We start from the raw sequence: 25,474 nt of genomic DNA on the forward strand, positions 1-25,474 counted from the left end.
AGAATGGACAAGAGGACAATCTAAAGATTTTGTCTTACTCGCAGTACACCGAGGTCCGCAGAAGTTTGTTTACCTCCACCAGCTTAGGTGTCGATGCTGGGACATATGGGCCGTGTTGATGTCGGATTCAATCAATTCATCATTCCCGGGGGCATTGGCTCTCATACCGCCGCGTATTCTTCGTTGCCCACACGCCAAGATATCTGAACCGCTTAGCCGCAAACTAGTGTCTTCCACTTCATACCTGGATATGGAAATTTATGGTCGCCATGGGCAACAGAAAGCCCAAAAAGCCCCAGCTCAGCCTTTTCAAAAAAAGAAAAGAAAAAAGAAAAAAGAAAAAAGAAAAAAGGGAAGCCAATCTGCTACTTTACGCCAGGGTGGCTACCGGTTATACGGACAAAGCCAACAAAGATAGGCGCATTGACGATGGCAAACATGGGTTGTGGCCATCTTCGTTAGTTTCTATACTATCAGCTGTTGTTCTATGATAGCTTGTGTTGCAATATCCAAGTCTCGGTTGCTGGCAATGCCACTGGAGTTTCAGCATTGCACCACAGGTGTAATGATACTAACCTGGAGAGAGACCAGGCCCGGGTAGATCAGCTGTCCTCCATCTTCCAACGGTGGAAACCTCCATAACCGTTCGCAGCTCTACGAAATACTAGGAACACATAACGCTTTGGAAATGTCGTCTGATGAGTGTCTTCGTTGAGGAAAGTCATGACATCAGCGGCAGTATCGCAATCGACTCCGGACGCATTTTGCCAAGCGTCAAGCCAAAGTACCTTGAGCTTCGTCTTTGCGACTCACTTTAAATGGTGGTACCGATTGTATTTTCCTAGCGCCACACTTTCGTTGGTATCTAAGGCCTTCGGTTGAGTGCCTTTTGCGTTTCTAGCATTAAATTTCAATCATGTCTTGAGGACTTGATCACGAAACCCGAACGCATCATGTTGGTATCGTAGGGTCACTCGAGTGAGCACGTACGGCTCAATACCATGAGCTTGTTCGTAGATTCTTGGTGGGTTGCAGAAGAGAGCATCTAAAGTGAAGGGCAGCAATCGACGAAGACCGTGAGTGATATGGCTGGACGGAGGTGAATCCGTGTGATCTGATTGGCTCAGTCAGGCCTCCGTCTCTCCACTTTCCCATCGATAATCTACACGTATCTATCTATCTGGGCGGCCCAACACACCACCAGTACCGCCAAACTTGTTCTGTTGTCTATGCAACATTGAGAATCGATGAACCGCCGCCAGCCCGAGAACATCATGTAGTGGGACTTGGTGGAGTTCATTACCCGCAACTTTGGCTTATCCCGACGGGACTCTGGAGCGAGCATTCCGAGTCACTGATCTGCGCCCGGGAGATTCTGGAACACGATGAGTTCAGGGTTACATCATCGACTGGGAACGGCGATTCTTGGAGTCTCTCATTCGAAGAGGACTTTCGAAATTGGGAAGCTTCACTACTAGTGAGAGTTTTTCGGAAGAAATGAACCTTCATCTTTGCCGATAAACCCAAGCAATTCCCCCCTGTCATCCAAAGGTAGACAGTCGAACAGCTTGCCCTTCCCCCTAAATCGTTTTATCTCCGAATCCAAGACTCCGAATCGCCTCCGCACCACAACAAGCTCACCCGTGCTTCTCATCCATCAGTCCGCTTTTATGATAGTATGAAGCGGCAAGGCCCATCAAAACCACCTACATTTGACGTAAGAAACACTGGACGCTGTGACGCCAGCATTGCACACAACACCACACAACACAACACTCAAAAAGGTATGACGTTGGAGATGAGGCGAAAAGTCGGGACAGAAAATGGAAAGGGGGGTTGCATCCAAGGCGTATAAATCGAAGGTTGGACATCAAGGTCGAGAGAACATCACTCACCAACTCCGGCCAATCTTCAGAGACATTACCGTATTTGTCTTAGTGACCACAATCTCACTCATTGCATCTCACCCTCACACCACCACCACTCATAACTTGGACGAATCAGGCATCTTTATCCTTCCTTCAACCCCTCTATCCAAAACATGGCGGACCAGATCCCCCAGCAGATGCGCGCTGCAACCATCAAGGACTTCAACCAGGGCTACGAAGTCAAGGACATCCAGGTCCCTACCGAACTCGGCCCCAACGACGTGCTCGTCAAGATCGCCGCCGCGGGCTACTGCCACACCGATCTCCAGGTCCAGGAGGGCGTCTACGAGTCAGCCGGCGCCAAGCCCGGCCTCGTCGGCTCTCATGAGCCGGCCGGCACCGTCGTGAAGCTCGGCTCCGAGGCCGGCAAGCAGGGCCTCAAGGTCGGCGACCACGTCGGCTCCATCAACACGTACGGCTGCTGCGGCCGGTGCAACTCGTGCAACCAGGGCAAGCAGGTGTGCGACAACCTCAGCGGCATGCTCGGCCTCACGCTCGACGGCGGCTTCGCCCAGTACATGAAGGCCGACGCCCGGGTCGTGGCCAAGATCCCCGACTCCATTCCCTGGGCCGAGGCGGCGCCCCTGTTCTGCGCCGGCGCCACCGTCTACGGCGCCCTCTGCGCGGCGAAGCCCGAGAAGGGCCAGTGGCTCGCAATGGTCGGCATCGGAGGCCTGGGCCACCTGGGCGTCCAGTACGCCAAGTCGCTGGGCTGCAAGGTCATCGCCATCGACAACCGCCAGGAGGCCCTCGACCTGGCCAACGACGTCCCCTCGCACCTCAAGCCCGACCGCACCGTCCTCATCGACACCGACGAGGCCAAGGAGAAGGCCGTCAAGGAGCTCCAGACGTCCTTCTACGACACCAACCCGGGCGTCGACCGCGTCGTCATCAACACGGAGGGCCGGCCGCTGATCAAGTTCGCCCAGCAGTTCCTGCGCAAGGGCGGCGTGCTTGTCGACGTTGGCCTCCCCGCAGACGGGCCCTTCGAGGTCGACGCCTTCGCCCTGAACTTCAAGGAGCAGACCATTCGCGGCGCGTTGATCTGCACCCCCGAGCGCAGCCGGGAGATGCTGGAGCTGCACGCCAAGAACGGCTGCAGGACACATGTCGAGAAGACGTTCAGCGTCGACCAGGCCAACGAGATGGCCGAGCACTACATGTCCAAGCAGCTCAAGGGCCGCTTGTGCATGGTCTTCTAGAGGGCGTACGGGAAGCGATGGATGGATTGGTGTAATGATACCTTTGCTTGTATAGATTAGTGGCTTTCTGGCGAGTTAAATGATGATATGACAAACAATGTATAACACATTTTACCCAAGTAACAATCGTAATGGTCCTGCTATCGTGAGAGTGGATGTAGAAAGAACCTGTTGAACGGTGTATTGTCTATGGTGTGCACGACCAGACTAACTCTACGCACAGTTCTTGTTTTCCAGAGATCATCACGAGCAAAGTTGTCAAGGTGTCCAGCTGTGTTATATACAGATCTTGACATACCAACCGGCCGGCTGCTACGTCGGCAACCCCGCGTCCCTCTCACAGCTCAGCACTTTCGACATCGCCTCGGCCCGCAGCTGTCAAATCTCATAACGGTCCGTCGCATCGTGGACGGGGCGGTAAACAAAGTAGTCAAACACGGCCCTCCTCGCGGTGCCGTTCAGGTCCGAGGCGGCAACGCCGACAAACGCGCCGGTGAAGCTGCCGTGCGCCTTGTGCCCGCCGCACTCGTCCGAGATGATGGACGCGTCGAACACGGGGCCGACCGCCCTCAGCTCCTCGCCCTCGAGGGCGTAGTAGAACTGGAGCCTCGGCCCGCGGATCGATAGCGCCAGCCTTACCTTGCCCGAGTCCGGCAGCGCCACGGCATCCGGGAACGGCGTCGTCAGGTCGCCGTCGGGCCACGAGGCCTCGGAGCTCTGGATCAGGAGCTCCCTCTTGCCGTCCTCGTGGGCCGTGACGGTGAGGTAGAAGAAGTTGTAGCGGCAGTAGTAGGCCGTCAGGCCCGCGAACTCCCGCTCGTCGGCGGGCGAGAAGTCGACCGTCGTCTCGGCGTCGTACGAGAAGTGCGTCTGCCGCCGCGCGACGAGCGCCTGCTCGAACCACGACCCGATCGACTCCCGCCCGATGAGCGTCAGCTTGCCGCCCTCGGTCGAGAAGATGCGCTCGGGCTCCGGCGTCCGCAGCCACTGGAAGTCCTTGTGCAGCCCGTCCTCGAACGTGTACCGCTGCTCCGCCCAGTACGCCGTGTCGTCCCTCGTCCCGGGGACCTCGACGTGCAACGACGGCACCGGGCCGTTCTTGACGTACAGCCAGTCGTCGTCGGCCCAGTAGGCCTCCTGGATCGCCGTCTCGCGGCCCAGCACGCACCGCCTGTTCTGCGTCGTCGGGCGCCCCGTCAGGTGCACCATGTACGTCCTGCCGTCGGGGGTGTCGACGATGTCGCCGTGCCCCGCGCGCTGGAGGGCTGCAAAGGGCGCGTCCTTGGACGTGATGACGTACTTCTGCGGGTGAAGCTCGTACGGGCCCTGGATGTCGCGGGAGCGGGCGAGGGTGCAGGCGTGCTCGTAGGCCGTGCCGCCCTCGGCCGTCAGGAGGTAGTACCACCCGTTGCGCTTGTAGAGGTGCGGGCCCTCGACGAGGGCCAGCTCGGTGCCCCTGAAGATGTTCCTCCGGGGACCGACGAGCTTGCCGGCCTCGGGGTCGAACTCCTGCAGGGCGATCCCCGTGAAGGCGTGGAAGCGGCGGCGGTGGTCCCACATCATGTTGACGAACCACTTGCGGCCGTCGTCGTCGTGGAAGAGCGAGGGGTCGAAGCCGGACGAGTTGACGTGGACGGGGTCGGACCAGGGCCCCTCGATGGAGGGGGAGCTGACGATGTAGTTGTGCGTGTCCTTGAAGGAGCCGTCCTTGCGCTTGACGTCGGTGTAGACGAGCCAGAACCGGTCGCCGTCGTGGGTGAGGCAGGGCGCCCAGACGCCGCAGCTGTCCGGGTCGCCGCGCATGTCCAGCTGGCTCTTGCGGTTCAAGGGCCGGGTGACGAGCTCCCAGTTGGCGAGGTCCGTCGAGTGGTGGATCTGGACGCCGGGGAACCATTCAAAGGTGGACGTTGCGATGTAGTAGTCATCCCCGACCCTCAAGATGGAGGGGTCCGGGTTGAAGCCGGGGAGGATGGGATTCCGGACTTGAGGCATTGTGAGCTGTGTTGAGTTGCTGTTACTGCTAAAGTGAGATCTCTTAACGGGGGTGGGCTCAAGGTCATTGAATACTTATTTATCAAGACTCTCCTCGTGCTGTTGGCCATGTGAGCGTCGAGTGTGTCTCTTGACTCTGGAGAGGATCGAACTCCACACATCTCCGCAAGTTGGATTTAGCCGGAAGTGGATGATTCGTGAGAATGCCGCCCGAGGGCCTCCACTTGGTGGTTTGAAGGACGTGGTGCAACACCAAGAGAAGCTGGCTTTACCCCGCATGGACCGAGAGGGGAAGTTGGAGAAGAGAGCATTGTTGTCGTACAGAGTCGGTTGTGTATTATGGTCCACTAGCACGGAGGAGCCTCATGGACTTGGTCACCTTTACAACTCGCGTCTCACCAGTTGAACACTCAGAAAACGAAACTCTCTACTTGATCATGAGACAAAGTCATACGTTTACTTCCACGGTCACCAAAGCACGGCCAATCATCAAGTTGGAATGGAACTGAAATTTCAATTTTGGTTAACCCTCAATCCAGGTATATATGTGAAGTATGTACGATGGGTGTCTGGGGAGGGGGCTATGTCTACTCCCATTCCCTTTTTGTTCCGCCATGATTCCCACAAAACAAGAGACACTATGCACACGCTCAAGGCAGGGGGATGGCCTGCTTGTGGTTGACAAAGACACCCTCGGGGTCGTAGACGGTCTTGAGCTGCTTGAGGCGCTCAAAGTTGGCGCCGTAGAGGCGCGAAGACCACTCGGCCTCGGAGAGCTCCGTGTCGGCGTAGTTGACGAAGCCGCGGAGGGGGCTGCCGCCGGCGACGAGGGCGTCCTCGAAGGGCTTGATGAGCGACTTCATGTAGGCCGGGCCGTCGGCCGGGTAGTTGTTGACGTCGACCGAGTTGGCCTCCCAGCGGATGAGCCAGAGGTTCTTGCCGTGGGCGTAGCTGGTGTCCTCGTCGGCGATGTCGCGCGAGACGCCGCCCCAGAGGTCGAGGAAGCCGGACTTGCGGAGGTCGGTGCGGTTGAAGGCCAGCGTGGTGCTCTCGAACAGGATCTTGGCCTGCTCGACCGTGAGCGGGTAGTCGGTGGTGGTGGTCAGCGCCTGGGTGTAGAACGAGCGCCCGCCGAGGGTGCCGCCCTCGGGCTGGTTCATGCCCTGGCCGGCGACGGCGACCTCCAAGTCCCAGAAGGGGAGCTCGGTCTTGCTGACGTTGACCTTGCCGGCGATCTCGTTCAGGGAGCTGACGAGAGGGGCGATGACGGCGTCGAACTCGGCGGGGTTGCCGTAGAAGTAGCCGGTGCCGGTGTAGGGGGGCCCGGACAAGGACCAGCGGAGGGCGAGCTCGTCGGGGGAGTCCTTGGAGAGGGCAAAGTCCTGGATGGCGACGACGGACCTGGCGACGGCGTCCGCGTCCAGGTTGCCGGCGGCGATGGTGAAGTTGATGGCGGTGTCGAAGAGGGGCTTGTGGGTGTTGGTGGTGACGGAGAGGAGGACGCCGTACGAGGCGCCGGCGCCCTGGGCGGCCCAGAAGAGGTCGGAGCCCCTGGCGGCGTTGACGATGGTGCCGTTGTACAGCATGTACTCGACGGACTCGAGGTTGTCCATGGGGGTGCCGAGGTGGCGGGAGGAGGACCCGTAGCCGCCGCCGATGCTGGAGCCGGCGAGGCCGACGTGGGCGCCGCGGACGTGGGGGAAGTGGCGGCCGTGGTTGTCCCAGAGGTACTTGAGGACGGGGCCGACGTGGGAGCCGCCGCCGTAGGTGAGGCGGTTGGTGGCGGCGTCGAAGGACACGGAGTTGAAGGCGGCCATGCTGATCACGAGGCTGCCCGGGTTCCCGAAGCCGTAGGCCTGGAACGAGTGGCGGGCGCCGAGAGGCGAGGCCGAGGTGGAGGCATTCCGGGCGCAGTCGAGGGAGAGGGCGACCTGGTCCTTGTTCTCGGGGAACGAGATGGCGGCCGGGTCGACCTTGATGCGCTTCTGGAAGCCGGTGGTCTCGTCGGTCCAGGTGGCGTCGGTGTTGATGACGCTGTGGACGCCGGCGGTGGTCAAGCAGGCCTGCAGCTCGGCCGCCTTGTTCTCGGCGGCCTGGGCGGAGACGAGAGCGGGAGACAGGCAAAGGAGTGAAGCGACGGCAAGGCGTCTGAAAGAAGGCGTAGAATCCATGACTGCGGCGTACATATATGTATATATATCTATAAATATATATGTACAGGTCTATCACAGCCCGGTAATATGAAACGAATGTAATGCTTAGGAGGGTATTGGGGAAAGCTGGAGGAGCTATGGTAAGCTCGGGGGGTCGATCTCCCTTTTATCACCATCATGAACACGTTCATCTTATACTCGATAGGGGTAGGATGGGTATATGGGACTGACCAGTTGACTTGAGCGTATCCCCCTCCCCCACCCGAGTCCAAGCATAGCAACATCGGGTCTGGTTCGATCCCGGTGCTCCGGTCATCTCCTGCTCGATATCCGTCTAGCTGAACTCCTGGAGTCAAACTGGTCTGCTCCCCCTCCCTCCCTTTCTCCCTCTCTCGCTGGATCCATAAACCTTGGAGACTGCCCCCACTCAAGAACGAGGGGCGAAGTTAAGATCATGACCGTCTAATCATATCAATCAACCTGTTTCTTCATCAGGCTTGGCGCTAACAAGTTGGCCTCTGACCTCCTTGATCCGACCAAACCTTGTCCGGGTGAATAGCCTTATGAAGCAGGCAGTCCCCTGCTTGCAGAGGCCCTGCTCCAGGCCCGTCAGCCTGGGCCCGGAGTCCGTCCCCCTTTTCGGCACTACCGACACTCCCGACGCCCGTCTTTTAAGGTTCTATCATTGGGGCAGGAAAAGGCGTCAGCACTTTGTCCGTCATTTGGGCACGGGCGGTGATGGGCGGAGTTCGCAGCCGCCGCCGGCTTTGGCGATGATTGCTACTTACGTGGGCCGTTAATGAAGACCTCGCTCTCGTTCCCCCCCCTCGCCATGTCTTGGCCCTTTAAGCGTCTCTATTGCGACCTTCGGACGAGTCAGCGTGATTGAACTCAATGCGAAGAAGCACCCCCTGAAATCTCCGTGAACACCGTCCAGTCTACTGGAGATGATGATGGTCTTGGCAGCCCCCAAGCCGTCTAGTCTTCGCCTCTTAGTCGGGGCCAGCCGTGAGCATAGTATATTAACACGTTTCGAACCCCCGCGATGGATATATTGAATGATGAGGCCCTAAGAAGACAGCTGCGCCAACTTGGCAGACCAGGAATCAACTCGTTTACTCCTTTCAGATCCTCCAGGATCAAAGACTCCTCTCGCCTCTCTTCGTTCCTTTCGTTTTCGGTCAAACGGCTCAACCATCATTCGCAGTTAAATCACCCGATAGAACCACCTCTTCATCCTCTCACTGTCTCTCTGGCTCTCTGTCTCTCTGTCTCTCGCTCTCGACCTGCCTGATTCTGGACTGGCCTTAGTATTCCCACCTCATCCACTCGTTTTTTTTTATCTTTTTGCCGCCTTCCTGATCATCCTTTGCTTCATTCAGAACTGGGTGCATTTCCCTCGTCCCACTCACTGCAACATCAACCATCTCCTCGCCTACCTATACATCCCCAAGTCACAAACTCGGCTCAACATCTTCCGCCATGCGCTACTCTCCCTTGACGAACCTCTTGGCGGGATCCGCTGTCTGGGCCGCCTCCTGCAGCGCCGTGACGCTCTACGCCGCCGACTCGGGCGGAAATGTGACCACCCTCTCGTTGACGGGATCCGGCGACACCTACAGCTTATCCGTCGCCTCCAAGACGGCCGAGTGCGATGTCAACCCGTCCTGGCTCACCCTGGACGCCGCCAACAGGGTCCTCTACTGCCTCGACCGGGGCTCTAACTCGGTCCCCAACGGCTCCCTAAACTCCTTCTCCATCGGGGATGGGGGTGCCCTGACCCGCATCGCTCGGGTCTCGGCGCCCTTCAGCGGTGTCGCTGGCGAGATTGTGACGACCGAGTCTGGAGCTCGCGGATACGTCTCTTGCTCGTAGTAAGTTGAGCCCCATCCCATCCCATCCCCCCCGACCACCACGCCGTTATCAATGCGGCATTTGAACATTTTGGACATTGTGAGATGTGAAAATGGGAGAACCATTCGTCCGTTTCCTCGTTCTAGCCGACCCAATCGGCCGTCATGTTCCCCCGTCTGCCAGCATGTCCCCCCATGCCCTCAAAGACTTACTTACCTATTCCGTACACTGCTCGACTTACCCGTACACTACCCCCACCGTCACCTCACCTCATCCTCCCACCACCCCCCCTGGGAGATCAACTAAGCTTACACACCTGTCTCGGTAGCAACCGAAGCGCAGCCGCCGTCTTCGCCCTGGGCGACAACGGCGCCCTCCCGGGCACGGGGCCGCTTCAGGAGTTCTTCCCGACCCTCGAGGCCCCCGGCCCCGTCACCTCCCGCCAGGACACGAGCTACCTGCACCACGTCATCGTCGACCCCAAGAACCAGTACGTCCTGCTCGCTGACCTCGGCGGCGACCGCGTCCGCGTCTACACCAAGGACCCGGACAACGTCGCCCCCATCACCGAGGTCGACGGCCTCGTCACGGGCCCCGGCGTCGGCCCCCGCCACGGCGTCTTCAAGACCGCCGCCAACGGCGACATCTTCTTCTTCTTCAACGGCGAGCTCGACCAGAACATCTACTCGTACAAGGTCGAGTACACCCCCACCGGCCTCGCCTTCACAAAGGTCTTCTCCATCCCCTCCGTCAACGCCGACTACCCTGCGACCAAGGCTCCGACAAGCGAGATTGCCATCACTGTAAGTCCACAACGTCCCCGTTTTCCCTTTTTTGTCTCTCCCCTCTCTGCTTTCCCTTGTCTTTTTTTCTTTCTCCCGTGTCCCGAACCCAGCAGCTTCTCCTGCTTGTTCTGGCTGTCGTATAGGAGGATGCTACGGCCTGCAACCAGGCACAGATCCTCCTCTACATAGTAGACCTTATTTCACTGTCTGGGTTACACCCTGCAGAGAACATGCACCCACAATGCCCAATAGGGGGAACAGGCAGCCCTCCTCCCCCCCCCCCCCCCCCGGACACAATTAGCTTCCGGATTGGTAATTTGAGCGCACATTTGACTAACGCGCTTGTTCTCTTTTCCTTCTTGGCGTATTAGCCCGACCAGAAGTTCATCATCGTCTCCAACCGCGATGTGTCTTTCCGCGACTCGCCCGTCCTCGGCTCTGGTCCCTCCGACACCATGTCGACCTTTGCCATCAAGGAGGACGGCACGCTCGAGCTCGTCCAGCTCGCTCCCTCCGGCGGCTGGTCCCCTCGCCAGTTCTCCATCAACAAGGCCGGCGACCTCCTGGCCATCGGCCACCAGAACAACCGCACCGTTGTCATCTGGAAGCGCGACCTCGTCTCGGGCAAGATCATCCCCGAGGCCGAGGGCGGCAAGGTCGGCCAGGTCACCCTCACCGGCGCTGTCGTCGCCACCATCTTTGATGAGTAGACGACGGGCGACAGCCCAGATGACAAGAATCGTCAATCGTTACCCCGTCCGAGCGAGGGTGGGGTTCCCAATGGTAAATTTCACCTGCTAGAGGAATCCTTGGAAGACGAGCGCTTCGAGTCAGGCGCATAGTGGTGACGAGAAGATTGTTTCGATACCCTAACCTAGAGAACAAACGATATTTCGCATGAATCAGTACCCTTGTACCAATGATGATCTATTTCTATGCTTTGCTCCAGAACCGGCGTGACCCTCAATTTACACTTAGGTTCTGGGAAGACGGCGCGCAAGCCCATGGCGATCTGTGTTTTATGTTGATTTTGTCACTTTCTCCCACTATCCACGTCTGTCAACTTGTAGCAATTTTAAACAAGATAAAGATGAACTTTTTATTTTCTTTTTCGATCAGCACAACCATGGTACGAAGTCGCCCTCGTGCTGAATGAAACCCGTTCATACTGAGACAAGAACGCACCGCAATGTTTTAAGGTAACTGGGGCATTGGGCTGCGATCTGAAATATAACAGTTCAAAGGCCACTACGGTGGGCTATCATTCAGCTACTATGGTGTTAGGGGTAAGTTTAAACTCCCTAACAGGTAGTATGGAGCCATGATCCACAGCCTTAGTGACTCTCACTGGCTAGATTTGTGCTGGATGTGCACAAGAATTCCAAAGTACTCCTCGCTGAGGTAATCATGGAAGCATGGCCACATCTACCCAGCAGGGGGGTTTTACTTTTGCCTGCCACCATAGTATGAGGCTTCATGCCTTGCGAGCGGAAACGTCGTCCACGGCGGAGCAATCAACAGCACTGTCTTGGGAAGTGATGACTCTTCATGTGCTCGTGGAATGACCACCCGCGCTGGAAACCACAGAACGTTGCCGCTGGGTAGTGTTCGGGTCTTACCTTCAGCAAGATTCGGCTGCATTGCCGCGGCGCAGACCTCTACTCCTCTTGACGAGATTTCCGATGTGACTGATAACGCGTACGAAGGACCTGTGGACGGGCTGTGTGCTTCCACGAACAGGAGTACAGCTTAGCATTGCAAATCAGATGAGCTTCTCGGTCGTCCAGAACAGTCCCTGCATTGAAAACCCTTTGACAAAGAAGAGGGGACAAGGACGATCATCATTATCAGCCCGGTCGAGTGTCTGCCAAGTTTTGGATTTACACCCCGCGATTCCCAACACAGTTTATAGTTTTCAATGATAGCCCGTCACCCCAGGGGATCTACGATGGCTTCGAACTTGACACCAACGAGAATGCATCATACTTAGGTAGTATGTGGGCACTGTAGGGGAGACCCTCATAGGGAGGAAAAACCCTCTGCAACCCTCGGCAAATAGGTATTGTAGATACACACATGTTACTTGAAGTCTATTTGATGGTGGGCAGCTTAGCTGCTTAGAAGACAAACTTTACACATCGTGACTTGACTAGTTATTTTACATAGAGTAGATCCACATGCAGCTATCTCCAGGGATCAAGTTGGTTTCCTATTGAGAAATTCAAACTAACTGCCCCTCCTTCGAAGAGGGGGGTGTGCCAGACTTGTACAATTGAGTCAAGCGGGTAATAAGAATGAATCACAAGCAGCTGTCACCGCGTTCCACACATTGGTATTTCAACTTGTTGCTGTGACACGTTGTTTAGCAACAGTATGGATCGCACAGTGCCACTCGAGTGGTTGAATGGGGCACAGTACGGTGCAACTATTCGTATTGTCGTCGGGTGTAGATTCTGGACTCAAAGTCAAGAGGAGCTTTTGACGGCGGCTGTGATATAGTAGAACCAACGTAGACAGACCCACGTGATCTAGTTGGTCCATCCTGTCGCTGTCGCCATTCTTCCTTGCCTTTAATAGGAAGTCAGTCCTGTTGGTGCATTGTGTATCTCGGGGAAGTGTTACAACTGACATGTCTTTGTTGCCCTTGCATGCCATTGACAACCGCTCCGGTACCCCTCAGCTCTTGGGAAACAGTGGCACCCTGCTCTGTAGGCAGCTTGCTCTGTTCGGGTTCTATTGCAGGTGGTCGAGAGATGGAAATACCGGATTCGGTAGAGGTTGTGGATTACATCTCTCTCGCCCAGGAATGGTCTGAATGGGATGGAAGGGAGGACGTTGTGGCCGGGATCGACTTCGGCCCCGGTGGGGTATGGTCGACAAAAGAAGCAATAAACAACGCTTCGCCTTGCAGCCTGGCCAATGCTTACTTACACGACGTTCTATGCCGAACTAGTTGAATAGGGAAGTGTTTGGCCTAGACAGTGCGTCGATGCTGTGTTATGTGAGACTATGTTTGCTTCGAAGCCCTTTTCTTCTCACAAGAAGCCTCGATTGTTCGCGCAAGAAAGACCATGTGACTCCCTGGTCGATTCAAATTATTTGCCCATATCATGCTGATTCTAGTCTTTTGCTCAATCAACCAGCAAAGGGCCGTCTTGCTTGTGTAATCGCCATTTACGGCATGGGAGATACGCCACAACATCCGCTCCCTACCCCCAAAGTTTGACACGTCTTGGCAAGATTGGGCAAACAAACTTTTCTTTTCGGTCTGTAGACTTGCCAGATTTTCGGAATGCCTCACCGAGGGATTGTCCTTCACGCCGGCCTTAAACTCTTCCGGCTGCGTTGCAACCTGCGCCTGTCCTAACAAACCGGACGGCCAGTCGCTTCGAACATCCCTCACGACAAGTCACAAGTTGGATGCTGTGTTTTGAAGAGGCGGGAAATGGGCCAAATATGCAGGCAACAGCAAAGAGTTTGCAACGTTAGATTGGCGTCAATGGAGGCTCAACATCCCTGCCAATACCCTGTTGTTTCCGGTTTGCCAGTTGTCGTCGTACTGCGCAAGAGCCTCCTGCAACACTTTCGGCAAAGGGTCGATTCTCAATGCCAGTGAACACCCGGGTTAGACGAGCCTGATTGACGTGTCATTGATGTGGCCCCTGTGTCTGCAGAGCTCAGGGAGCACTGAAGTCGAGTTATAAGGGACTCTCCCACACGTAAAGTCAAAGGCACTGTCTCACTGGATCTCACCACGATTTGAAGTCCGCTCCAAGAAGCCACGCGAGTTCCACCACTAATCAAAATGCGCTTCACCCTCATTCTTGCTCTTCTCCCCGCACTGTCGGTCGTCTTGGTAGGTGTTCCGAGCCTTCAGAGGTTCGAATGTCATCGCTGACGAAAAGGATGTCAACTCCCTAGGCTGACGACGACATGGACTCGCCGATGGGCTCCAAGGAGTTCGTGCCCACGTGGGAGTTCGAGCCGTTTCCGGGCGAGAAGGTCGTCCTGAACGGGACCATCGAGCAGGTCGTTGCCGAGCTCAAGGAGATCAACCCGGACTACTCGCCCTTCTCCTCCGACTCCCTGGCCCAGGCGGACGCGTCTTTTTTATCGTCTACGGTCCAACTGCCCGAGATCTACCCGCGAGACAAGGTCCTGTGCAACATGCCCAAGTGGGGGTTTGTTGACACGTACTCGTCGGATCGCGGCTATAGCCACCTGTTGGGCGTGAGGGGTCGTCCTCGCGGCGATCCCGGTCCGGGGAACTGCGGTCGGGTGAGCTGCGGCTACAAGGCTGCCGTCTGGTTCTGCAACGACGTAAGTCTGAGTCGAGAAACCGGGAAAACGACGTCTCTCCCCGTGGAGAGGCCCGGAGGACCACGTATTATCCAGGGCTGACGGGTTTCTCGTGCAGAACAAGCGCCACATCGTGCTCGACAACTTTCAAGAGATTGCCCATATGGTCGGGTTCATCAAGTATTACTGCTCGGCCAACTCGCCGAGCAAGTTCAACGGCCAGGCCTTCCACCAGACCGGTAACTGGAACGTTGTACTTCGAAGAGCGAGCTGCTAACCGGTCCTGGCTCGGCACCATAAGGGGGAATAACATGTACTTCTGAGAGCTGTGTTTTGTACCGCAAAAGAGACAATGTATGCCATGATTGACATTAATCATTTTGAAAAATATATTCGGGCTTCGTCTGCTCCAAGTCTCGAGTCCATATTGGTTTGCTTCTGCCAGTTTTACGCATCAATTTTGGAACTTGTCAAACCCACCCCAGCACTACACGTATTAGTGATGCTGGTCATCTAGATCATCATCCAGACCATCAAGCTCAGAACCCAACACCAGGAAGCAGATTGAGAAACAGGCGTCCATGCCCTAAAATACATGGTAACGGTGGAGAACTGAACTGCTCACGCTCTCACAACGGCCAGCGCGCTGTTCACCCGATTGTTCTCCTCGTGCTCGCAGTCCCACGGCGGCTGCCTGCCGACGAACCGAAGCCTGACGCCAGGCCGGAAGACCAAGCAGTGTGAGCTGCCCCCGAAGTGGAACATGCCAATCTCCTGCCCCTTGACGACCTCGTCGCCGACGCCCACGGTGAACTCGCAACTGGACACCTCGGCCATGCCCACGAACACGATGGCCATGAGGCCGATCTCGGGGCGGCGGGCCCGGATGTAGATGATGCCGCGGGTGGCGACGGCGCTGATGTACGCCTGCGAACGGTTCGGCGCCCGCGAGTCCGGGTCGCCCGGGTTGCCGGCCAGCCCCTCGTGCCTGCTCTCGCTGTAGTACGTGCCCGAGACCATCTCGACCCCGACGACCGTCCCGCTCACGGGCGCGTGCCAGCGGTGGTAGCTTAGCGCGTTGAGGAAGGCCTGGTAGACGGTGCCGCCGACGAACGCGGGCGCCAGCGGGTTGTCGTTGAGCATGTTCACGAGCGAGTACGGCTGCCCCTTGAGCGTGAAGTTGTCTCGGAACTTGACGTCCGTGACGACCCTCAGCGGCGCCGACTCGCACGCGTTGGTTACGACCAGGGCGTTCCCGGCGTCCGCGCCGTCCGGGTTCTCGACGGGGCGGACGCCGTCGCGGAATCTTCGCGTGAAGAAGGCGTCCCAGGACCCGAAGCCCAGGTACTCCTCATCCTCGGCGTCGGGACAGACAAAAAGCTGCTGGAAGCTGTACCGGTCTCTGCTGGCGTTCGCCTGGTCCGCCAGCATGCCCCGTCCCAGGGGCGACAGCCAGCCCCGGAGGCATTGTTTCGACGCCGTCGTGCCCAGAAACTTGGCCCAAGTGTTCAGCACGTCTCGCAGTGCCTCGTTGACGTCCCTTCGCCGGAAGAACTCGCAGCCGGATGTCGTCCCCATCGGCCAGTCGAGGAGGGCGTTGATCGGAAAGCCGACGAATCCCATGGCGTTGTCGCTTCCGGGCTTGTCGTAGAATTCGGGCCCAGACTGCATGATGATGTTGACCACCTGCAAGAACTGCCGGAAGTTCTGTATTGCAGGCTGCGCTTCCGGGTCTAGAGGGTATCGCACCGAAGCCTCAGTGAACATGTTCTCTGCCAGCCGAGACAGGGTTGGGTCGTCATACACAACCCTCTGGAATTGGGCAAGGCTTGGATCGAGTTTGTTGTCTAGCTGCTTTTGGTCTTCGGCTTCGCGAACTTTCTGGGCCACCCATATCTGGATGGCTTTACAGTCATGAGCCATCCATTGTACGGAATGCTGTCCACGGGGGCGTTTTTCTTTGCAAGAGCGAGACTCCTTTCCCCAGCTGAATAGGTTGTGTATGTAGCATAGCATCTCGGAGAACAACCTAGAAAAGGACTGTCGGGGGGACGACTGATTGCAGGGACGGGCTAGGTGCTACTCCAACATCACTCTCCTCACTAACGGGGGGTTTAGAACTATTAAGTCCTTCGATCTTCAGTCAAAATTTGCGCCAAGTATTAAAGCTCGAAGAAAATGATGTCTCAGTGGCCACCGGTGAGCGTTGGGTAGACCGAGACAACATGACTTGGGTAGCCAAGACAGCCGAGAGTCAGCCACTGAGCACACCTGAATCTCCTTAGGGTGTGCCATGGTGAGAGGTAGTCACGACCGTAACCAGTGAAACCCTCGAGACGATGATGTGATGGTTCTCTCGTCGCATTGTTTCAACTACACGTAAGGAAGCGATCTGTGGGCGTACAGTTGTCATACGTTGTAGAACCTTTCGGATAGTTGATCTCCCCACAATATCTTGAACACAGCATCTCAACTTGGCGGGGATCAGATGTCTTTTAATGTCTCTGTTACTTGATTTGGATTCCTTGTAGGACATGTATCGATCATGCTGTGGGATGAGCTGCGGGTGCAGCGTCAAGCATCGATCTGAGACCACTGCGACAACACCGGTTTCCCTCCTACACTGCGGTCTTTGAACCCCAAGCTCGTGTGCGACAGAGATGCTATTTCGTGACTTGAGCAAGACCTAGAGCCCACCGACGGATAGCTCCGGGCGCGGAGGTCACTCGGCGAGGCGGAACTCGTGTGACGTATCCTTCCCACTTTGTCCAAAGTCAGGCATGCTAGAGCTGAGACAATCATGTTCTACTGATGCAAAGCATACCTCATATCGTGATCGGCGTCATTCATGCGGGTTTGATGCTAGCCCGTCATCTGAAGACCCCGGATGCCTCACGCGCAGAACTCGGTTCCAATACAATTAGAGGACAGCATCCAGTCAACGACGGTCAGTGTTCACAAAAGTTCCAAGTGTCTCTCTCAGTCCTAAACATGGCACGCGAGTCGATCGCCTTCCTCTCCGACATCAGCTCCTCCCTGATTTCCTTGGCCCGCTTGAGCCCGATGGGGAACTCCATGTTGTCGAACACCATCTCGGCCACCTCGGCCGGCAGCGGCCCGATGCGGTTGTCCGGCGCCACGCCCTCTTTCCACCAGTCCCTTCGCTGAGGCGGAACGTTCGCCGTACTGATTACGGGCATGGCCGGGTCCACGAGGAACAGCGCCAGGATCTTGCGATGACCCGGGCGCGTCTTGTCGGCAAGCTCGAACGGCGTCACGCGGTGCTGGTAGACGTTGGGGAAGGCGAGCAAACGGTCTTCGCGCGTGAGCACGCCGCCAAGGTCCTGCATTGTTTCGTGGTACGAGCTGATCTTAAAGACGCGGCTGATGGCGTAGTGATCCTCTTGCTCGTATTCCAGCTCCTCGTCAAGCGCCTCACCGTTGGCGTTGGTGCGGAAGTCAAGGCGACTCTCGGTGATGTTGTCGCTATCATAGTAGTACAGCGCCGTGGCGCATATGTGCTCGTTGAGCTGGCCCTCAATGTGCCAGGAGCCACCGTCGTAAGTCGGCTTGTCTGGCGTGAGGTGGATGTTGGCGAGCTTGACGATGACCTGAATGCGGTCAGCGGCATGGAAGAAGCCGCTCTCAAGTTTGACGTCCTCAGGCCGGAGGCGCATCGGTCTGTATCCAGGGACGTCGGGTTTCGTGACGGGATGGGTTTCCTTAAACCAGATCTGATCGCGTCGCCATGTAAGTGACTCGGGCCCGTCATGATCCTCATCCCAATCGTCGTCATAGTCATCCATATCACGCTCGTTCTCATCCGGCTCCTGCGGTCGGTTTTCGGGGTCGCAGCATCCGGGACACCCAGCCTGACAGTCTCTTACGGCCCTCTTGCAGGGGATGCGGAGGTACTCAAAGTCTTTGTGCCATCTGTAGACGACATCCCAGAGTGGAAGGGTCTTTTCAATGACCTTCTCGATGGTGTTGTAGAGACCGGCGTGGTGCTGGGGGTGAAGGTTGTTGATATAGCTCCTGATTTTGGGCTTACCCTCTTCGATGTCAACGTCGCACGGGAGCCACTGGAACTTGGTTGACCAGAGGCCCTTGGTGGTGCGGTGCGTATCCCACATGGGCTCGACAAACTTCAACTCGGCCAGCGCCGGGATGGTCTGGCCTGTGCCGCAGGTCTCCGTAATATTCTCGAGAGGTATGCGTTTGTCGGGAACGATGCGAGAAAGGCCGTAGACAAGTGGCCAGAGGGAAGGGTGGACCAGGTCGAGAACCTTACCGTCACTGCCAGGATGCCAGTCCTTTTCGTGCTCTTGGACGTCTTCGAGAAGGGCCACGCCCTTTTTGAGCTCCTCCTTGACCTCTGGAGGGATGGCATTGTCGGACTTGACGACAGCGGTGCTGACATCGAAGACGGGGACCAAGCCGGTAGCCTCATAAAGCTTGGCTTTCTCGCGGAGCTCGGCGAGGCACTATGTGAAAGTCCGTCAGCATGGTCGTTTTTGCGACCGGAAGGCTGGAGAAGATGCGAACCCAGTTGAACATGGCGTCGTCGAAGTGGGCATGCTCGAGGTCGACGGCGGCCCAATCGACGGCCATGACTTCGGCCTTCCACTTGGAAACGATGTCGCCGTTGAAGACCTTGACATGCCAGTCGGGCTTGTTGGTGATCTGCTCGATAAACCACAGCATCGCCAGTTCCAAGTAGGTCAGGGTCAACGCGCGCCATGTTGCCACGGCTGTGGGGAACGCGCCGGCGGGCATGTCCGCAAGGTATCTGCCGAAGCCTAGGCGGATGAGGGGCCCGATCTCGCCGTCGTCCTTGAGGAAGTCAGTCATGTGGTCAAAATGGAGCATCTGACGGGAGTTGGATCTACTCACGTAGGGATGAAAAACTCCAGGCAGATTGGCCCGCTCCAGGGCTGATCGGATCGCAGCCTCGGATACCTTCTTTCCGAAGTGTTCCTGTACCCATTCGGCGGCACGAGGAAGTGTGGGTGTGATGTCGCCCAGGCTATGAGCCCATTTGGCGAGGGCCAGCCTTTGCGGAACGGTCAATGTTTCTGTCATGTCGAGTCGCGCTGGCAGTGCCTTGGTATGTTGTCCGTCAATTGAGCTCAAAAAGCGAGAATTCGGCCGAAGCAACACACGACGATGATGGCTGCACCAAGAAGGGATGCGCAACAGGGACGGCGACCGGGAGAACATGGGGTCTGGGTTGGTTTAGGCTGCCAACGCGTCTCAGCCACGGTCTTCGCGTGAACGAAGAGTGATGAATGAGGCATAGTGTCTGTTGGTGGCAGTCTGGCGGAGTGAGAGACCACCAACCACCACAACCAACACAACGCGAGACGACCACGGGGTCACGTTGGGCGCCCAGCCGGCTCATCTAGCCATATTGGGAGGCCGAACCGACTCAATGATTGCCAAACCCATGCTAGACACGACATTTGTGAGTGATTGAGACTGCATCGCGGTCGAGTCGAGTCGAGCGCTTTGTTGCTGCGGAGAAGGTTGAATGAATACCGATCTTCAATGATAGCAATGGATGTGCAAGTGTCCAAGCCACATGCAAGCCACATCCCAGCCATTTGCTGACCCTATGCTACCTAGCTACATACTAAACCCAATAGAGTGTTTAGAATGGCTTGAGCGCAGTGTCGATTACAGTAGTCATGTGACTGTGTCAAGTATGATGGGTTGATTGCCTGGAAAGGCTACCCGTTCCCAGAGGTGCTCTTAAATGATGAAAAGGGCGCTGAGCGTGAATGCAGCTGCTTGCTGGTTCAACCCACAGAACTCCCCTTCTAGAGTTATGCGTCCCTCAGGGTGGGTATCTTGTGTACTCAGGGCGGGTTAAAAATGCTGTGAATGAGGGAAGTGAGGCTGTCTTATGCACTAATTTAACACTTTGTGGTATGTCAATCACTTGGGGTGGGTTAAAAATGCCAAAAGGCAGAGCCGCAGCGGACCGCAGTAGGCGGACCGGCTGAGGTATCAGGCAATCCCTGCAACAAATGCTGCCTGGCTCTGCCCAAACTGCAACCCTACGCGAATTTGTCCCGAGTGCTTAGACAGTCTCTGTAGCTTCTGGTGCGTTAGTCCCTTGGAGTGAGTTGAAAATGCTGTGAAATCAGAGCAGAGCCGCAGTGCTAGACTAGTAAGGCGGACCATCTGAGGTCTCAGGCAAGAAGGCCTGCAACAAATGCTGCCTGATTCGGCCTAAAGTGCAGTTCTATGTAACTATGCCTGGAGTCCTTGGGCAGCCTATGCTACTCTTAGTACGTTAATCCCTTGGGGTGGGTTAAAAATGCTGTGAAAATCAGAGCGCGGCCCAAACTAAGACGGACCATCTGAGGTTTCAGGCGACGTCTGCAGCAAATGCTGCCTGGCTCTGCCTAAACTGCAACTCTACGCGAATTTGTCCCGAGTGCTTAGACAGTCTCTGTAGCTTCTGGTGCGTTAGTCCCTTGGAGTGAGTTGAAAATGCTGTGAAACCAGAGCCGCATTGCTCACCGTCTGAGGTCTCAGGCAACAAGGCCTGCAACAAATGCTGCCTGATTCGGCCTAAAGTGCAGTTCTACGTGACTATGCCTGGAGTCCTTGGGCAGCCTATGCTACTCTTAGCACGTCAATCCCTTGGGGTGGGTTGGAAATGCTGTGAAAGGGGTGCGGCTCACCGATCCGACTACAACGGACTTCCTGAAAACTCGGCGATTAGATGGATTGATAAGATAGCGGGATGGCAGAAAGGTGGGTGTAAGGGTCACGATGGCCTCAGACCCTAATCTGGGTATTCGCCCGTTCGTCAAGGATCGAGTTTGAGCCTTGCACCGGTCCTTGTTGAATTGTCGTAACTGCCAGTATGAGTGAAACGTGCCTGCTGGTTTCTCTTCCTCAAGCAAAAAGTGCCAATCGCCGCCCATCGTGCTGCAAGGTCGGCGAAACGTCTCTTACAGTTGACACTGGTGACGGAGACTGAGTGTAGCGTGTGCGCCCAAATTTGATCTGATAAGGGTCGGAATCCGGGGCATAGTGCACGGTCCTTCACCCTCACCCTCAACCGGTGTGGCCCGCCCCACCTCAGCCCGCCCGCGTTTGCCGAATCAAATTGAACCGAGGTCCTTCAGAAGGGTCAGCCGAGCGGCACAGCGCCCTGTGACTGTGACCACCACCCGACAACCATCCACTGAACCACTGAACCGCTGAACCGGCGTCTGCCGTCGCTGTTAACCGGTGCATTGGCTTCCCGCCGGCTGCTGCCCGTCGACGCAACCCACCCCCGGCGCGCATGAACATGGCTAATTGAGCAGCCGTTGCAGCCGTCAGCTTTCCCATTATCCTAGCGTCGCGCGTGTTCCATTCGTTCACAAGCCAAAAAGTTTCCTGGAGGGGTGTGTAGTTGTCGTTGTTCTTTCCTCGATCACAACCTCGTCGCCAAGGCCCCGTTGAAGAGTTGCGTCACTCCCTCACAAGCTTGCGATCGCCGGGGAGAGAGAGAGAGAGAGAGAGAGAGCCCACATCTCTCTCAATTACCACTGCTACATTACCTTGCTTTACCTACGGATACTCTCTCGTCCTCCGATCCTCGGGATAAACCTTTACCACCGACACCGAGGTCGAAGAATTTCCATCTCCACAAGCTTTTTGCGAGGGTATCCTTCTCCCTTCATGTTGTTTATTTTCGCCTGTGTCTGTTTCTGATCAAACCACCAAACAGGGCCGGTCGACGATCGCATCTCCTCTACACCGACAACCCGCCCGCTCGCCGCCCACCATGTCCACAGAAACAGCCGACCAGGCGCCCGCCGTCTCCGACCTCCCCTCCGGCGACCCCGTCCCTCCACCCGCCGCCGCCGCCGCCGTCGCCGCCGATTCCTCCTCCTCCAAACCGTCAGCATCATCGTCGTCGTCGTCGATACCTGCGGCCCCGAAACAAAAAAAGCTCACCCTCCCCCAGATCCTCGCCGCCCTCTCCCCCCGCAATGTCGACGCCTTCGTCGCCCACCTGAGCCGCTGCTTCCAGACCCCCTCGGGCATCGACACCGTCCTCCTCTTCGTCTGCTACACCTCGCGCTTCTCCGCATCCGTCCTCGACTCCCTCGGCGCCTCCGCCCTCCGCCGCTCCGCCCGCAAGCTCGTCGCCGTCGCCTTCGCCCTGCCCCCCGACAAGACCATCCTCCTCTCCAAGGCCCCGTCCGGCTCCTCCGCCGCCGCCGCCTCGCTCGGCATCCGCGTCGCCGGCCACCTCCGCGCCCTCGCCACCCTCCTCAGCGAGGCCCGCACCATCATGCGCCTGTGGTCGCTGCTGCCCCTGTACCTGTGGCTGCGCCGCCTCATGACCACCCCCGCGAGACCCCCCGCCGCGGCCGACGCCGACGAAAAGGCCCAAGACCCATCGGCCGCGGCGCTGGACAGGGCCATCTCCTGGCTCCAGGTGACGGCGTGCCTGCTGCTGCAGTCGCTCGAGAGCTCGTCGTACCTCGCCTCCCGCGGCGTGCTGCCCATGACCCCCGCCCAGCAGGGCAAAGCGGCCCGGTGGAGCGTGCGCTTCTGGTCCGTCTTCGTCGGCAGCGAGCTGGGCCGCCTCGCCGTCGAGGCCCTGCGCAGCCGGAGCGCCGTCGCCAGCGGCCGCCAGGACGTCGCCAGCGCCGAGTACAGGGAGTGGTCCGACACCTGGACGCGCACCCTCGCCCGCCAGATGTCGTGGTTCCCGCTCACCGTCCACTGGAGCATGGACAAGGGCTTCGTGCCAGAGATGGGTATCGGTCTGCTGGGCAGCATCCCGGGCATCGTGCAGATGCGCCAGTTGTGGAAGGAGACTGCTTGAGAAAGAGACTGAAAGACAGACACACACACACACACACACACACACACACACAGAAAGAGAGAGAGAGAGAGAGAGAGAGAGAGAGAGAGAGAGAGAGAGAGAGAGAGAAAGACAGAGAGAGAGAGAGAGAAAGACAGAGAGAGAGGTGTGTGGCCGGGACATGCACTCCATACGACGAAGTGAGGGGGGAGAGGGGTAGATACGAATTTTTCCATATTCCATGTTCATGATACAATAGACGTCGATACCTTCAAGACCAAAATGCTATGCCACGGCACTGTACTGTAACCAACGCCCACCAATAAAGACCAAACTCCCAGACCGCAACACCACACTCACACAGTCACACACACACACACGCCATCCCATCACATGGGCATGTTCCTGACCTCCTCCATGGTCCAGTACCGCCGCATATTCTCGGCCCCCAGCGTCTTGACCTCCTGGTCGAGGTGCGTCCACAGCACGCCGCCCCAACTGTCCATCTTCTCCTTGAGCACGGCCAGCTCGAGCTCCGTCTCGCGCGACCGGCACCGGCCGAGGTACTCCTCGAAGCCGTCGAGCCCGCGGTGGATCTCCTTGTGCTGGCGCAGCAGCTCGGCGCGGCCGGCGCGGAACTCGGGCATCCGGCGCGCGAGCATGGGGAACACGTACGTCTCCTCGATGCCGTGGTGCGCCGTCAGGTGCTGCGCGAACTGCAGGCCCGTGTCGAGGAACTGCTTGAGCGTCATGTTCTGCGGGCGCCGGCCGGTCGTGGCGGCGTCGTGGAGGAGCGTCCACTGGCGGCGAAAGTGGTTGTGCTAAGGGGGGAAAGGGAGGGGTACGTGTTAGTCGTCGGCTGTGTGTTCTGTCTCTCTCTCTCTACCTCCCCCTCTGTCTCTGTCTCATGCCTGATCCCGGGGATGCATTCTCACAAAATATTCCATCTTTTCCGCCATCTGGTTGTAGACCTTGAACTCGGCCGGCGTCAGGGGCGGCAACTCGGGCTGGGCCGGGGCATCCTTGTCCGAGGACGAAACCACCGCTTGAGGCTGTTCGGCCGCGTTGGACGACATGACGCTGAACCTGCGACTGTTCGAGGGCACAAAGGGTGAAAGGTGACGGGCTGCGACAGCGCCGGATGTGCTGCTCCGGTATGCGATGTGAAGTCGAGGTTCGAGGTCGCGATAAGCTGCGCGGCTACTCTTAGACAGTGTTCTCAGGCCAGGCCTCGCCGATCTCATGTCTTTGGGAGAAGGAAGACAAAAGGGTGAGGAAGAAGACAAGGAAGACGAAAAGGTATAAATGTCTGTCTCTTCTATTTCATTAGAGAAACGAGGTGGGGATTGTTTTAGTACAAGAGGTTTTTATCCTGGTTGACAGCCAGACGGACACCACACACACCACACCACACACAAACACACTTCCGCGCGCGCGACAGAGAGAGAGAGAGAGAGAGCGCCCCTCCAACGACCCCAACTGCAGAGCTATGGCTTCCCTGTCGCCCGCGCGGGCGGGTGAGCTAAGCCGTTTCTGGACTGGCCACCGCCGGAAGAGGCAACTAGAGTCTGGGAAGCCTGGAAAGCCTGGGGCGGGAAGCCTGGGAAGTACACCGCGCGGCTGACGTTGGCTTTGACGGACCTGGGATGAACGGGCGGTTTGGTGTTGAACAAGATTTCAACCTTGTGAATTCTACTTCAGCCAGACCTGTAATTCTTCCATGCTGGAGAGGATGATGAAAAATACAATTCATAAATCATTTATAAAAAAAAATTTGAAAATTAAATAAAGGTATGCTCCCTCCCTCACCCATCTCGTTGGCATGCCGGCCGATGCTTTGAAATTTTCCTTTCGTCGGCTTCGGATTGGTCAGCTTCTCTATTACTCAGAGCTTTCAAATCTCACCGGCGCCACATCGCGGCTTCGCTCTTTTGTTCTGTCTCGACACGACGCGAGCCCACAAGGCACCCCGCCCCTTTTCCTACCGCATCCCGCTGATTATCCGCGTTGCTCCGTCCCGGTTGGTCTTGGGATACCCTCCGAGCCGGCACTTCGCTTTTTTTGCCATCGTTGCTGTGCCGGGCCAACCGGGGGGTGCTTCCTCCGTTGGGCTCGCCGTCGTCTTGCACAGGAAACCCGCTAACACATGCATTCCTGATATGTGCACCGGTCCAGAAGAGAAGACAGACAATCTTCTTTACTTCGCACCAGTATCCGATCCAGGTGACCAAGAACCAGGAGACAAGGAAACGACTTACTGTCACAACATCAAGAAAGTGACCACCAAGTGAATAAAAGTCAGTTGTTCGTAAAATCAGACTACTCGAGCAAAAAGCAAAAAAGATTAACCCGATGAGTGGCGTTACCAATCGTGGTGAGGATTTGAGCCTCACGCGGGGGTCGAACCCGCAACCTTGAGATTAAGAGTCTCACGCTCTAC

The 25,474-nt window shown here is 57.1% G+C and overlaps 11 protein-coding genes across 11 annotated transcripts; 4 read left to right on the top strand and 7 right to left on the bottom strand.

The window, feature by feature from the left end:
- Positions 1-2,041: 2,041 nt before the first annotated feature.
- CH63R_02215 (Alcohol dehydrogenase GroES-like domain-containing protein) lies at positions 2,042-3,130 on the top strand (the record flags this gene model as incomplete). The annotated part of the gene is made up of 1 exon (XM_018297190.1): positions 2,042-3,130. The coding sequence occupies one exon, from the start codon at positions 2,042-2,044 to the stop codon at positions 3,128-3,130; it is 1,089 nt and encodes a 362-aa protein (XP_018162006.1).
- Positions 3,131-3,508: 378 nt separating this feature from the next.
- Positions 3,509-5,122, bottom strand: CH63R_02216 (glycosyl hydrolase family 43; the record flags this gene model as incomplete). Its single annotated transcript, XM_018297191.1, has 1 exon — positions 3,509-5,122. The coding sequence occupies one exon, from the start codon at positions 5,120-5,122 to the stop codon at positions 3,509-3,511; it is 1,614 nt and encodes a 537-aa protein (XP_018162007.1).
- Positions 5,123-5,772: 650 nt separating this feature from the next.
- CH63R_02217 (FAD binding domain-containing protein) lies at positions 5,773-7,293 on the bottom strand (the record flags this gene model as incomplete). Its single annotated transcript, XM_018297192.1, has 1 exon — positions 5,773-7,293. One exon carries the CDS (start codon positions 7,291-7,293, stop codon positions 5,773-5,775), a length of 1,521 nt encoding a protein of 506 aa, XP_018162008.1.
- A 457-nt stretch (positions 7,294-7,750) lies between these two features.
- CH63R_02218 (uncharacterized protein) lies at positions 7,751-8,109 on the bottom strand (the record flags this gene model as incomplete). The annotated part of the gene is made up of 2 exons (XM_018297193.1): positions 7,751-7,920; positions 8,064-8,109. The coding sequence occupies 2 exons, from the start codon at positions 8,107-8,109 to the stop codon at positions 7,751-7,753; spliced, it is 216 nt and encodes a 71-aa protein (XP_018162009.1).
- Positions 8,110-8,757: 648 nt separating this feature from the next.
- Positions 8,758-10,624, top strand: CH63R_02219 (YkgB; the record flags this gene model as incomplete). Its single annotated transcript, XM_018297194.1, has 3 exons — positions 8,758-9,149; positions 9,458-9,932; positions 10,286-10,624. The coding sequence occupies 3 exons, from the start codon at positions 8,758-8,760 to the stop codon at positions 10,622-10,624; spliced, it is 1,206 nt and encodes a 401-aa protein (XP_018162010.1).
- Positions 10,625-13,719: 3,095 nt separating this feature from the next.
- CH63R_02220 (Secreted protein) lies at positions 13,720-14,490 on the top strand (the record flags this gene model as incomplete). The annotated part of the gene is made up of 3 exons (XM_018297195.1): positions 13,720-13,770; positions 13,836-14,234; positions 14,332-14,490. 3 exons carry the CDS (start codon positions 13,720-13,722, stop codon positions 14,488-14,490), a joined length of 609 nt encoding a protein of 202 aa, XP_018162011.1.
- A 344-nt stretch (positions 14,491-14,834) lies between these two features.
- CH63R_02221 (Phosphatidylserine decarboxylase) lies at positions 14,835-16,229 on the bottom strand (the record flags this gene model as incomplete). Its single annotated transcript, XM_018297196.1, has 1 exon — positions 14,835-16,229. One exon carries the CDS (start codon positions 16,227-16,229, stop codon positions 14,835-14,837), a length of 1,395 nt encoding a protein of 464 aa, XP_018162012.1.
- Positions 16,230-17,161: 932 nt separating this feature from the next.
- On the bottom strand, positions 17,162-19,433 carry CH63R_02222 (Metalloprotease; the record flags this gene model as incomplete). The annotated part of the gene is made up of 3 exons (XM_018297197.1): positions 17,162-18,697; positions 18,759-19,082; positions 19,107-19,433. The coding sequence occupies 3 exons, from the start codon at positions 19,431-19,433 to the stop codon at positions 17,162-17,164; spliced, it is 2,187 nt and encodes a 728-aa protein (XP_018162013.1).
- Positions 19,434-20,813: 1,380 nt separating this feature from the next.
- CH63R_02223 (uncharacterized protein) lies at positions 20,814-21,151 on the bottom strand (the record flags this gene model as incomplete). The annotated part of the gene is made up of 2 exons (XM_018297198.1): positions 20,814-20,837; positions 20,906-21,151. The coding sequence occupies 2 exons, from the start codon at positions 21,149-21,151 to the stop codon at positions 20,814-20,816; spliced, it is 270 nt and encodes an 89-aa protein (XP_018162014.1).
- Positions 21,152-22,731: 1,580 nt separating this feature from the next.
- On the top strand, positions 22,732-23,055 carry CH63R_02224 (Peroxin 11C; the record flags this gene model as incomplete). Its single annotated transcript, XM_018297199.1, has 1 exon — positions 22,732-23,055. The coding sequence occupies one exon, from the start codon at positions 22,732-22,734 to the stop codon at positions 23,053-23,055; it is 324 nt and encodes a 107-aa protein (XP_018162015.1).
- A 368-nt stretch (positions 23,056-23,423) lies between these two features.
- Positions 23,424-24,110, bottom strand: CH63R_02225 (hemerythrin HHE cation binding domain-containing protein; the record flags this gene model as incomplete). Its single annotated transcript, XM_018297200.1, has 2 exons — positions 23,424-23,855; positions 23,970-24,110. The coding sequence occupies 2 exons, from the start codon at positions 24,108-24,110 to the stop codon at positions 23,424-23,426; spliced, it is 573 nt and encodes a 190-aa protein (XP_018162016.1).
- Between the last annotated feature and the right edge of the window lie 1,364 nt (positions 24,111-25,474).

The sequence above is a fragment of the Colletotrichum higginsianum genome, chromosome 2 (genome assembly GCF_001672515.1).
Source record: "Colletotrichum higginsianum IMI 349063 chromosome 2, whole genome shotgun sequence".
Taxonomy (NCBI): Eukaryota; Fungi; Ascomycota; class Sordariomycetes; order Glomerellales; family Glomerellaceae; genus Colletotrichum; species Colletotrichum higginsianum.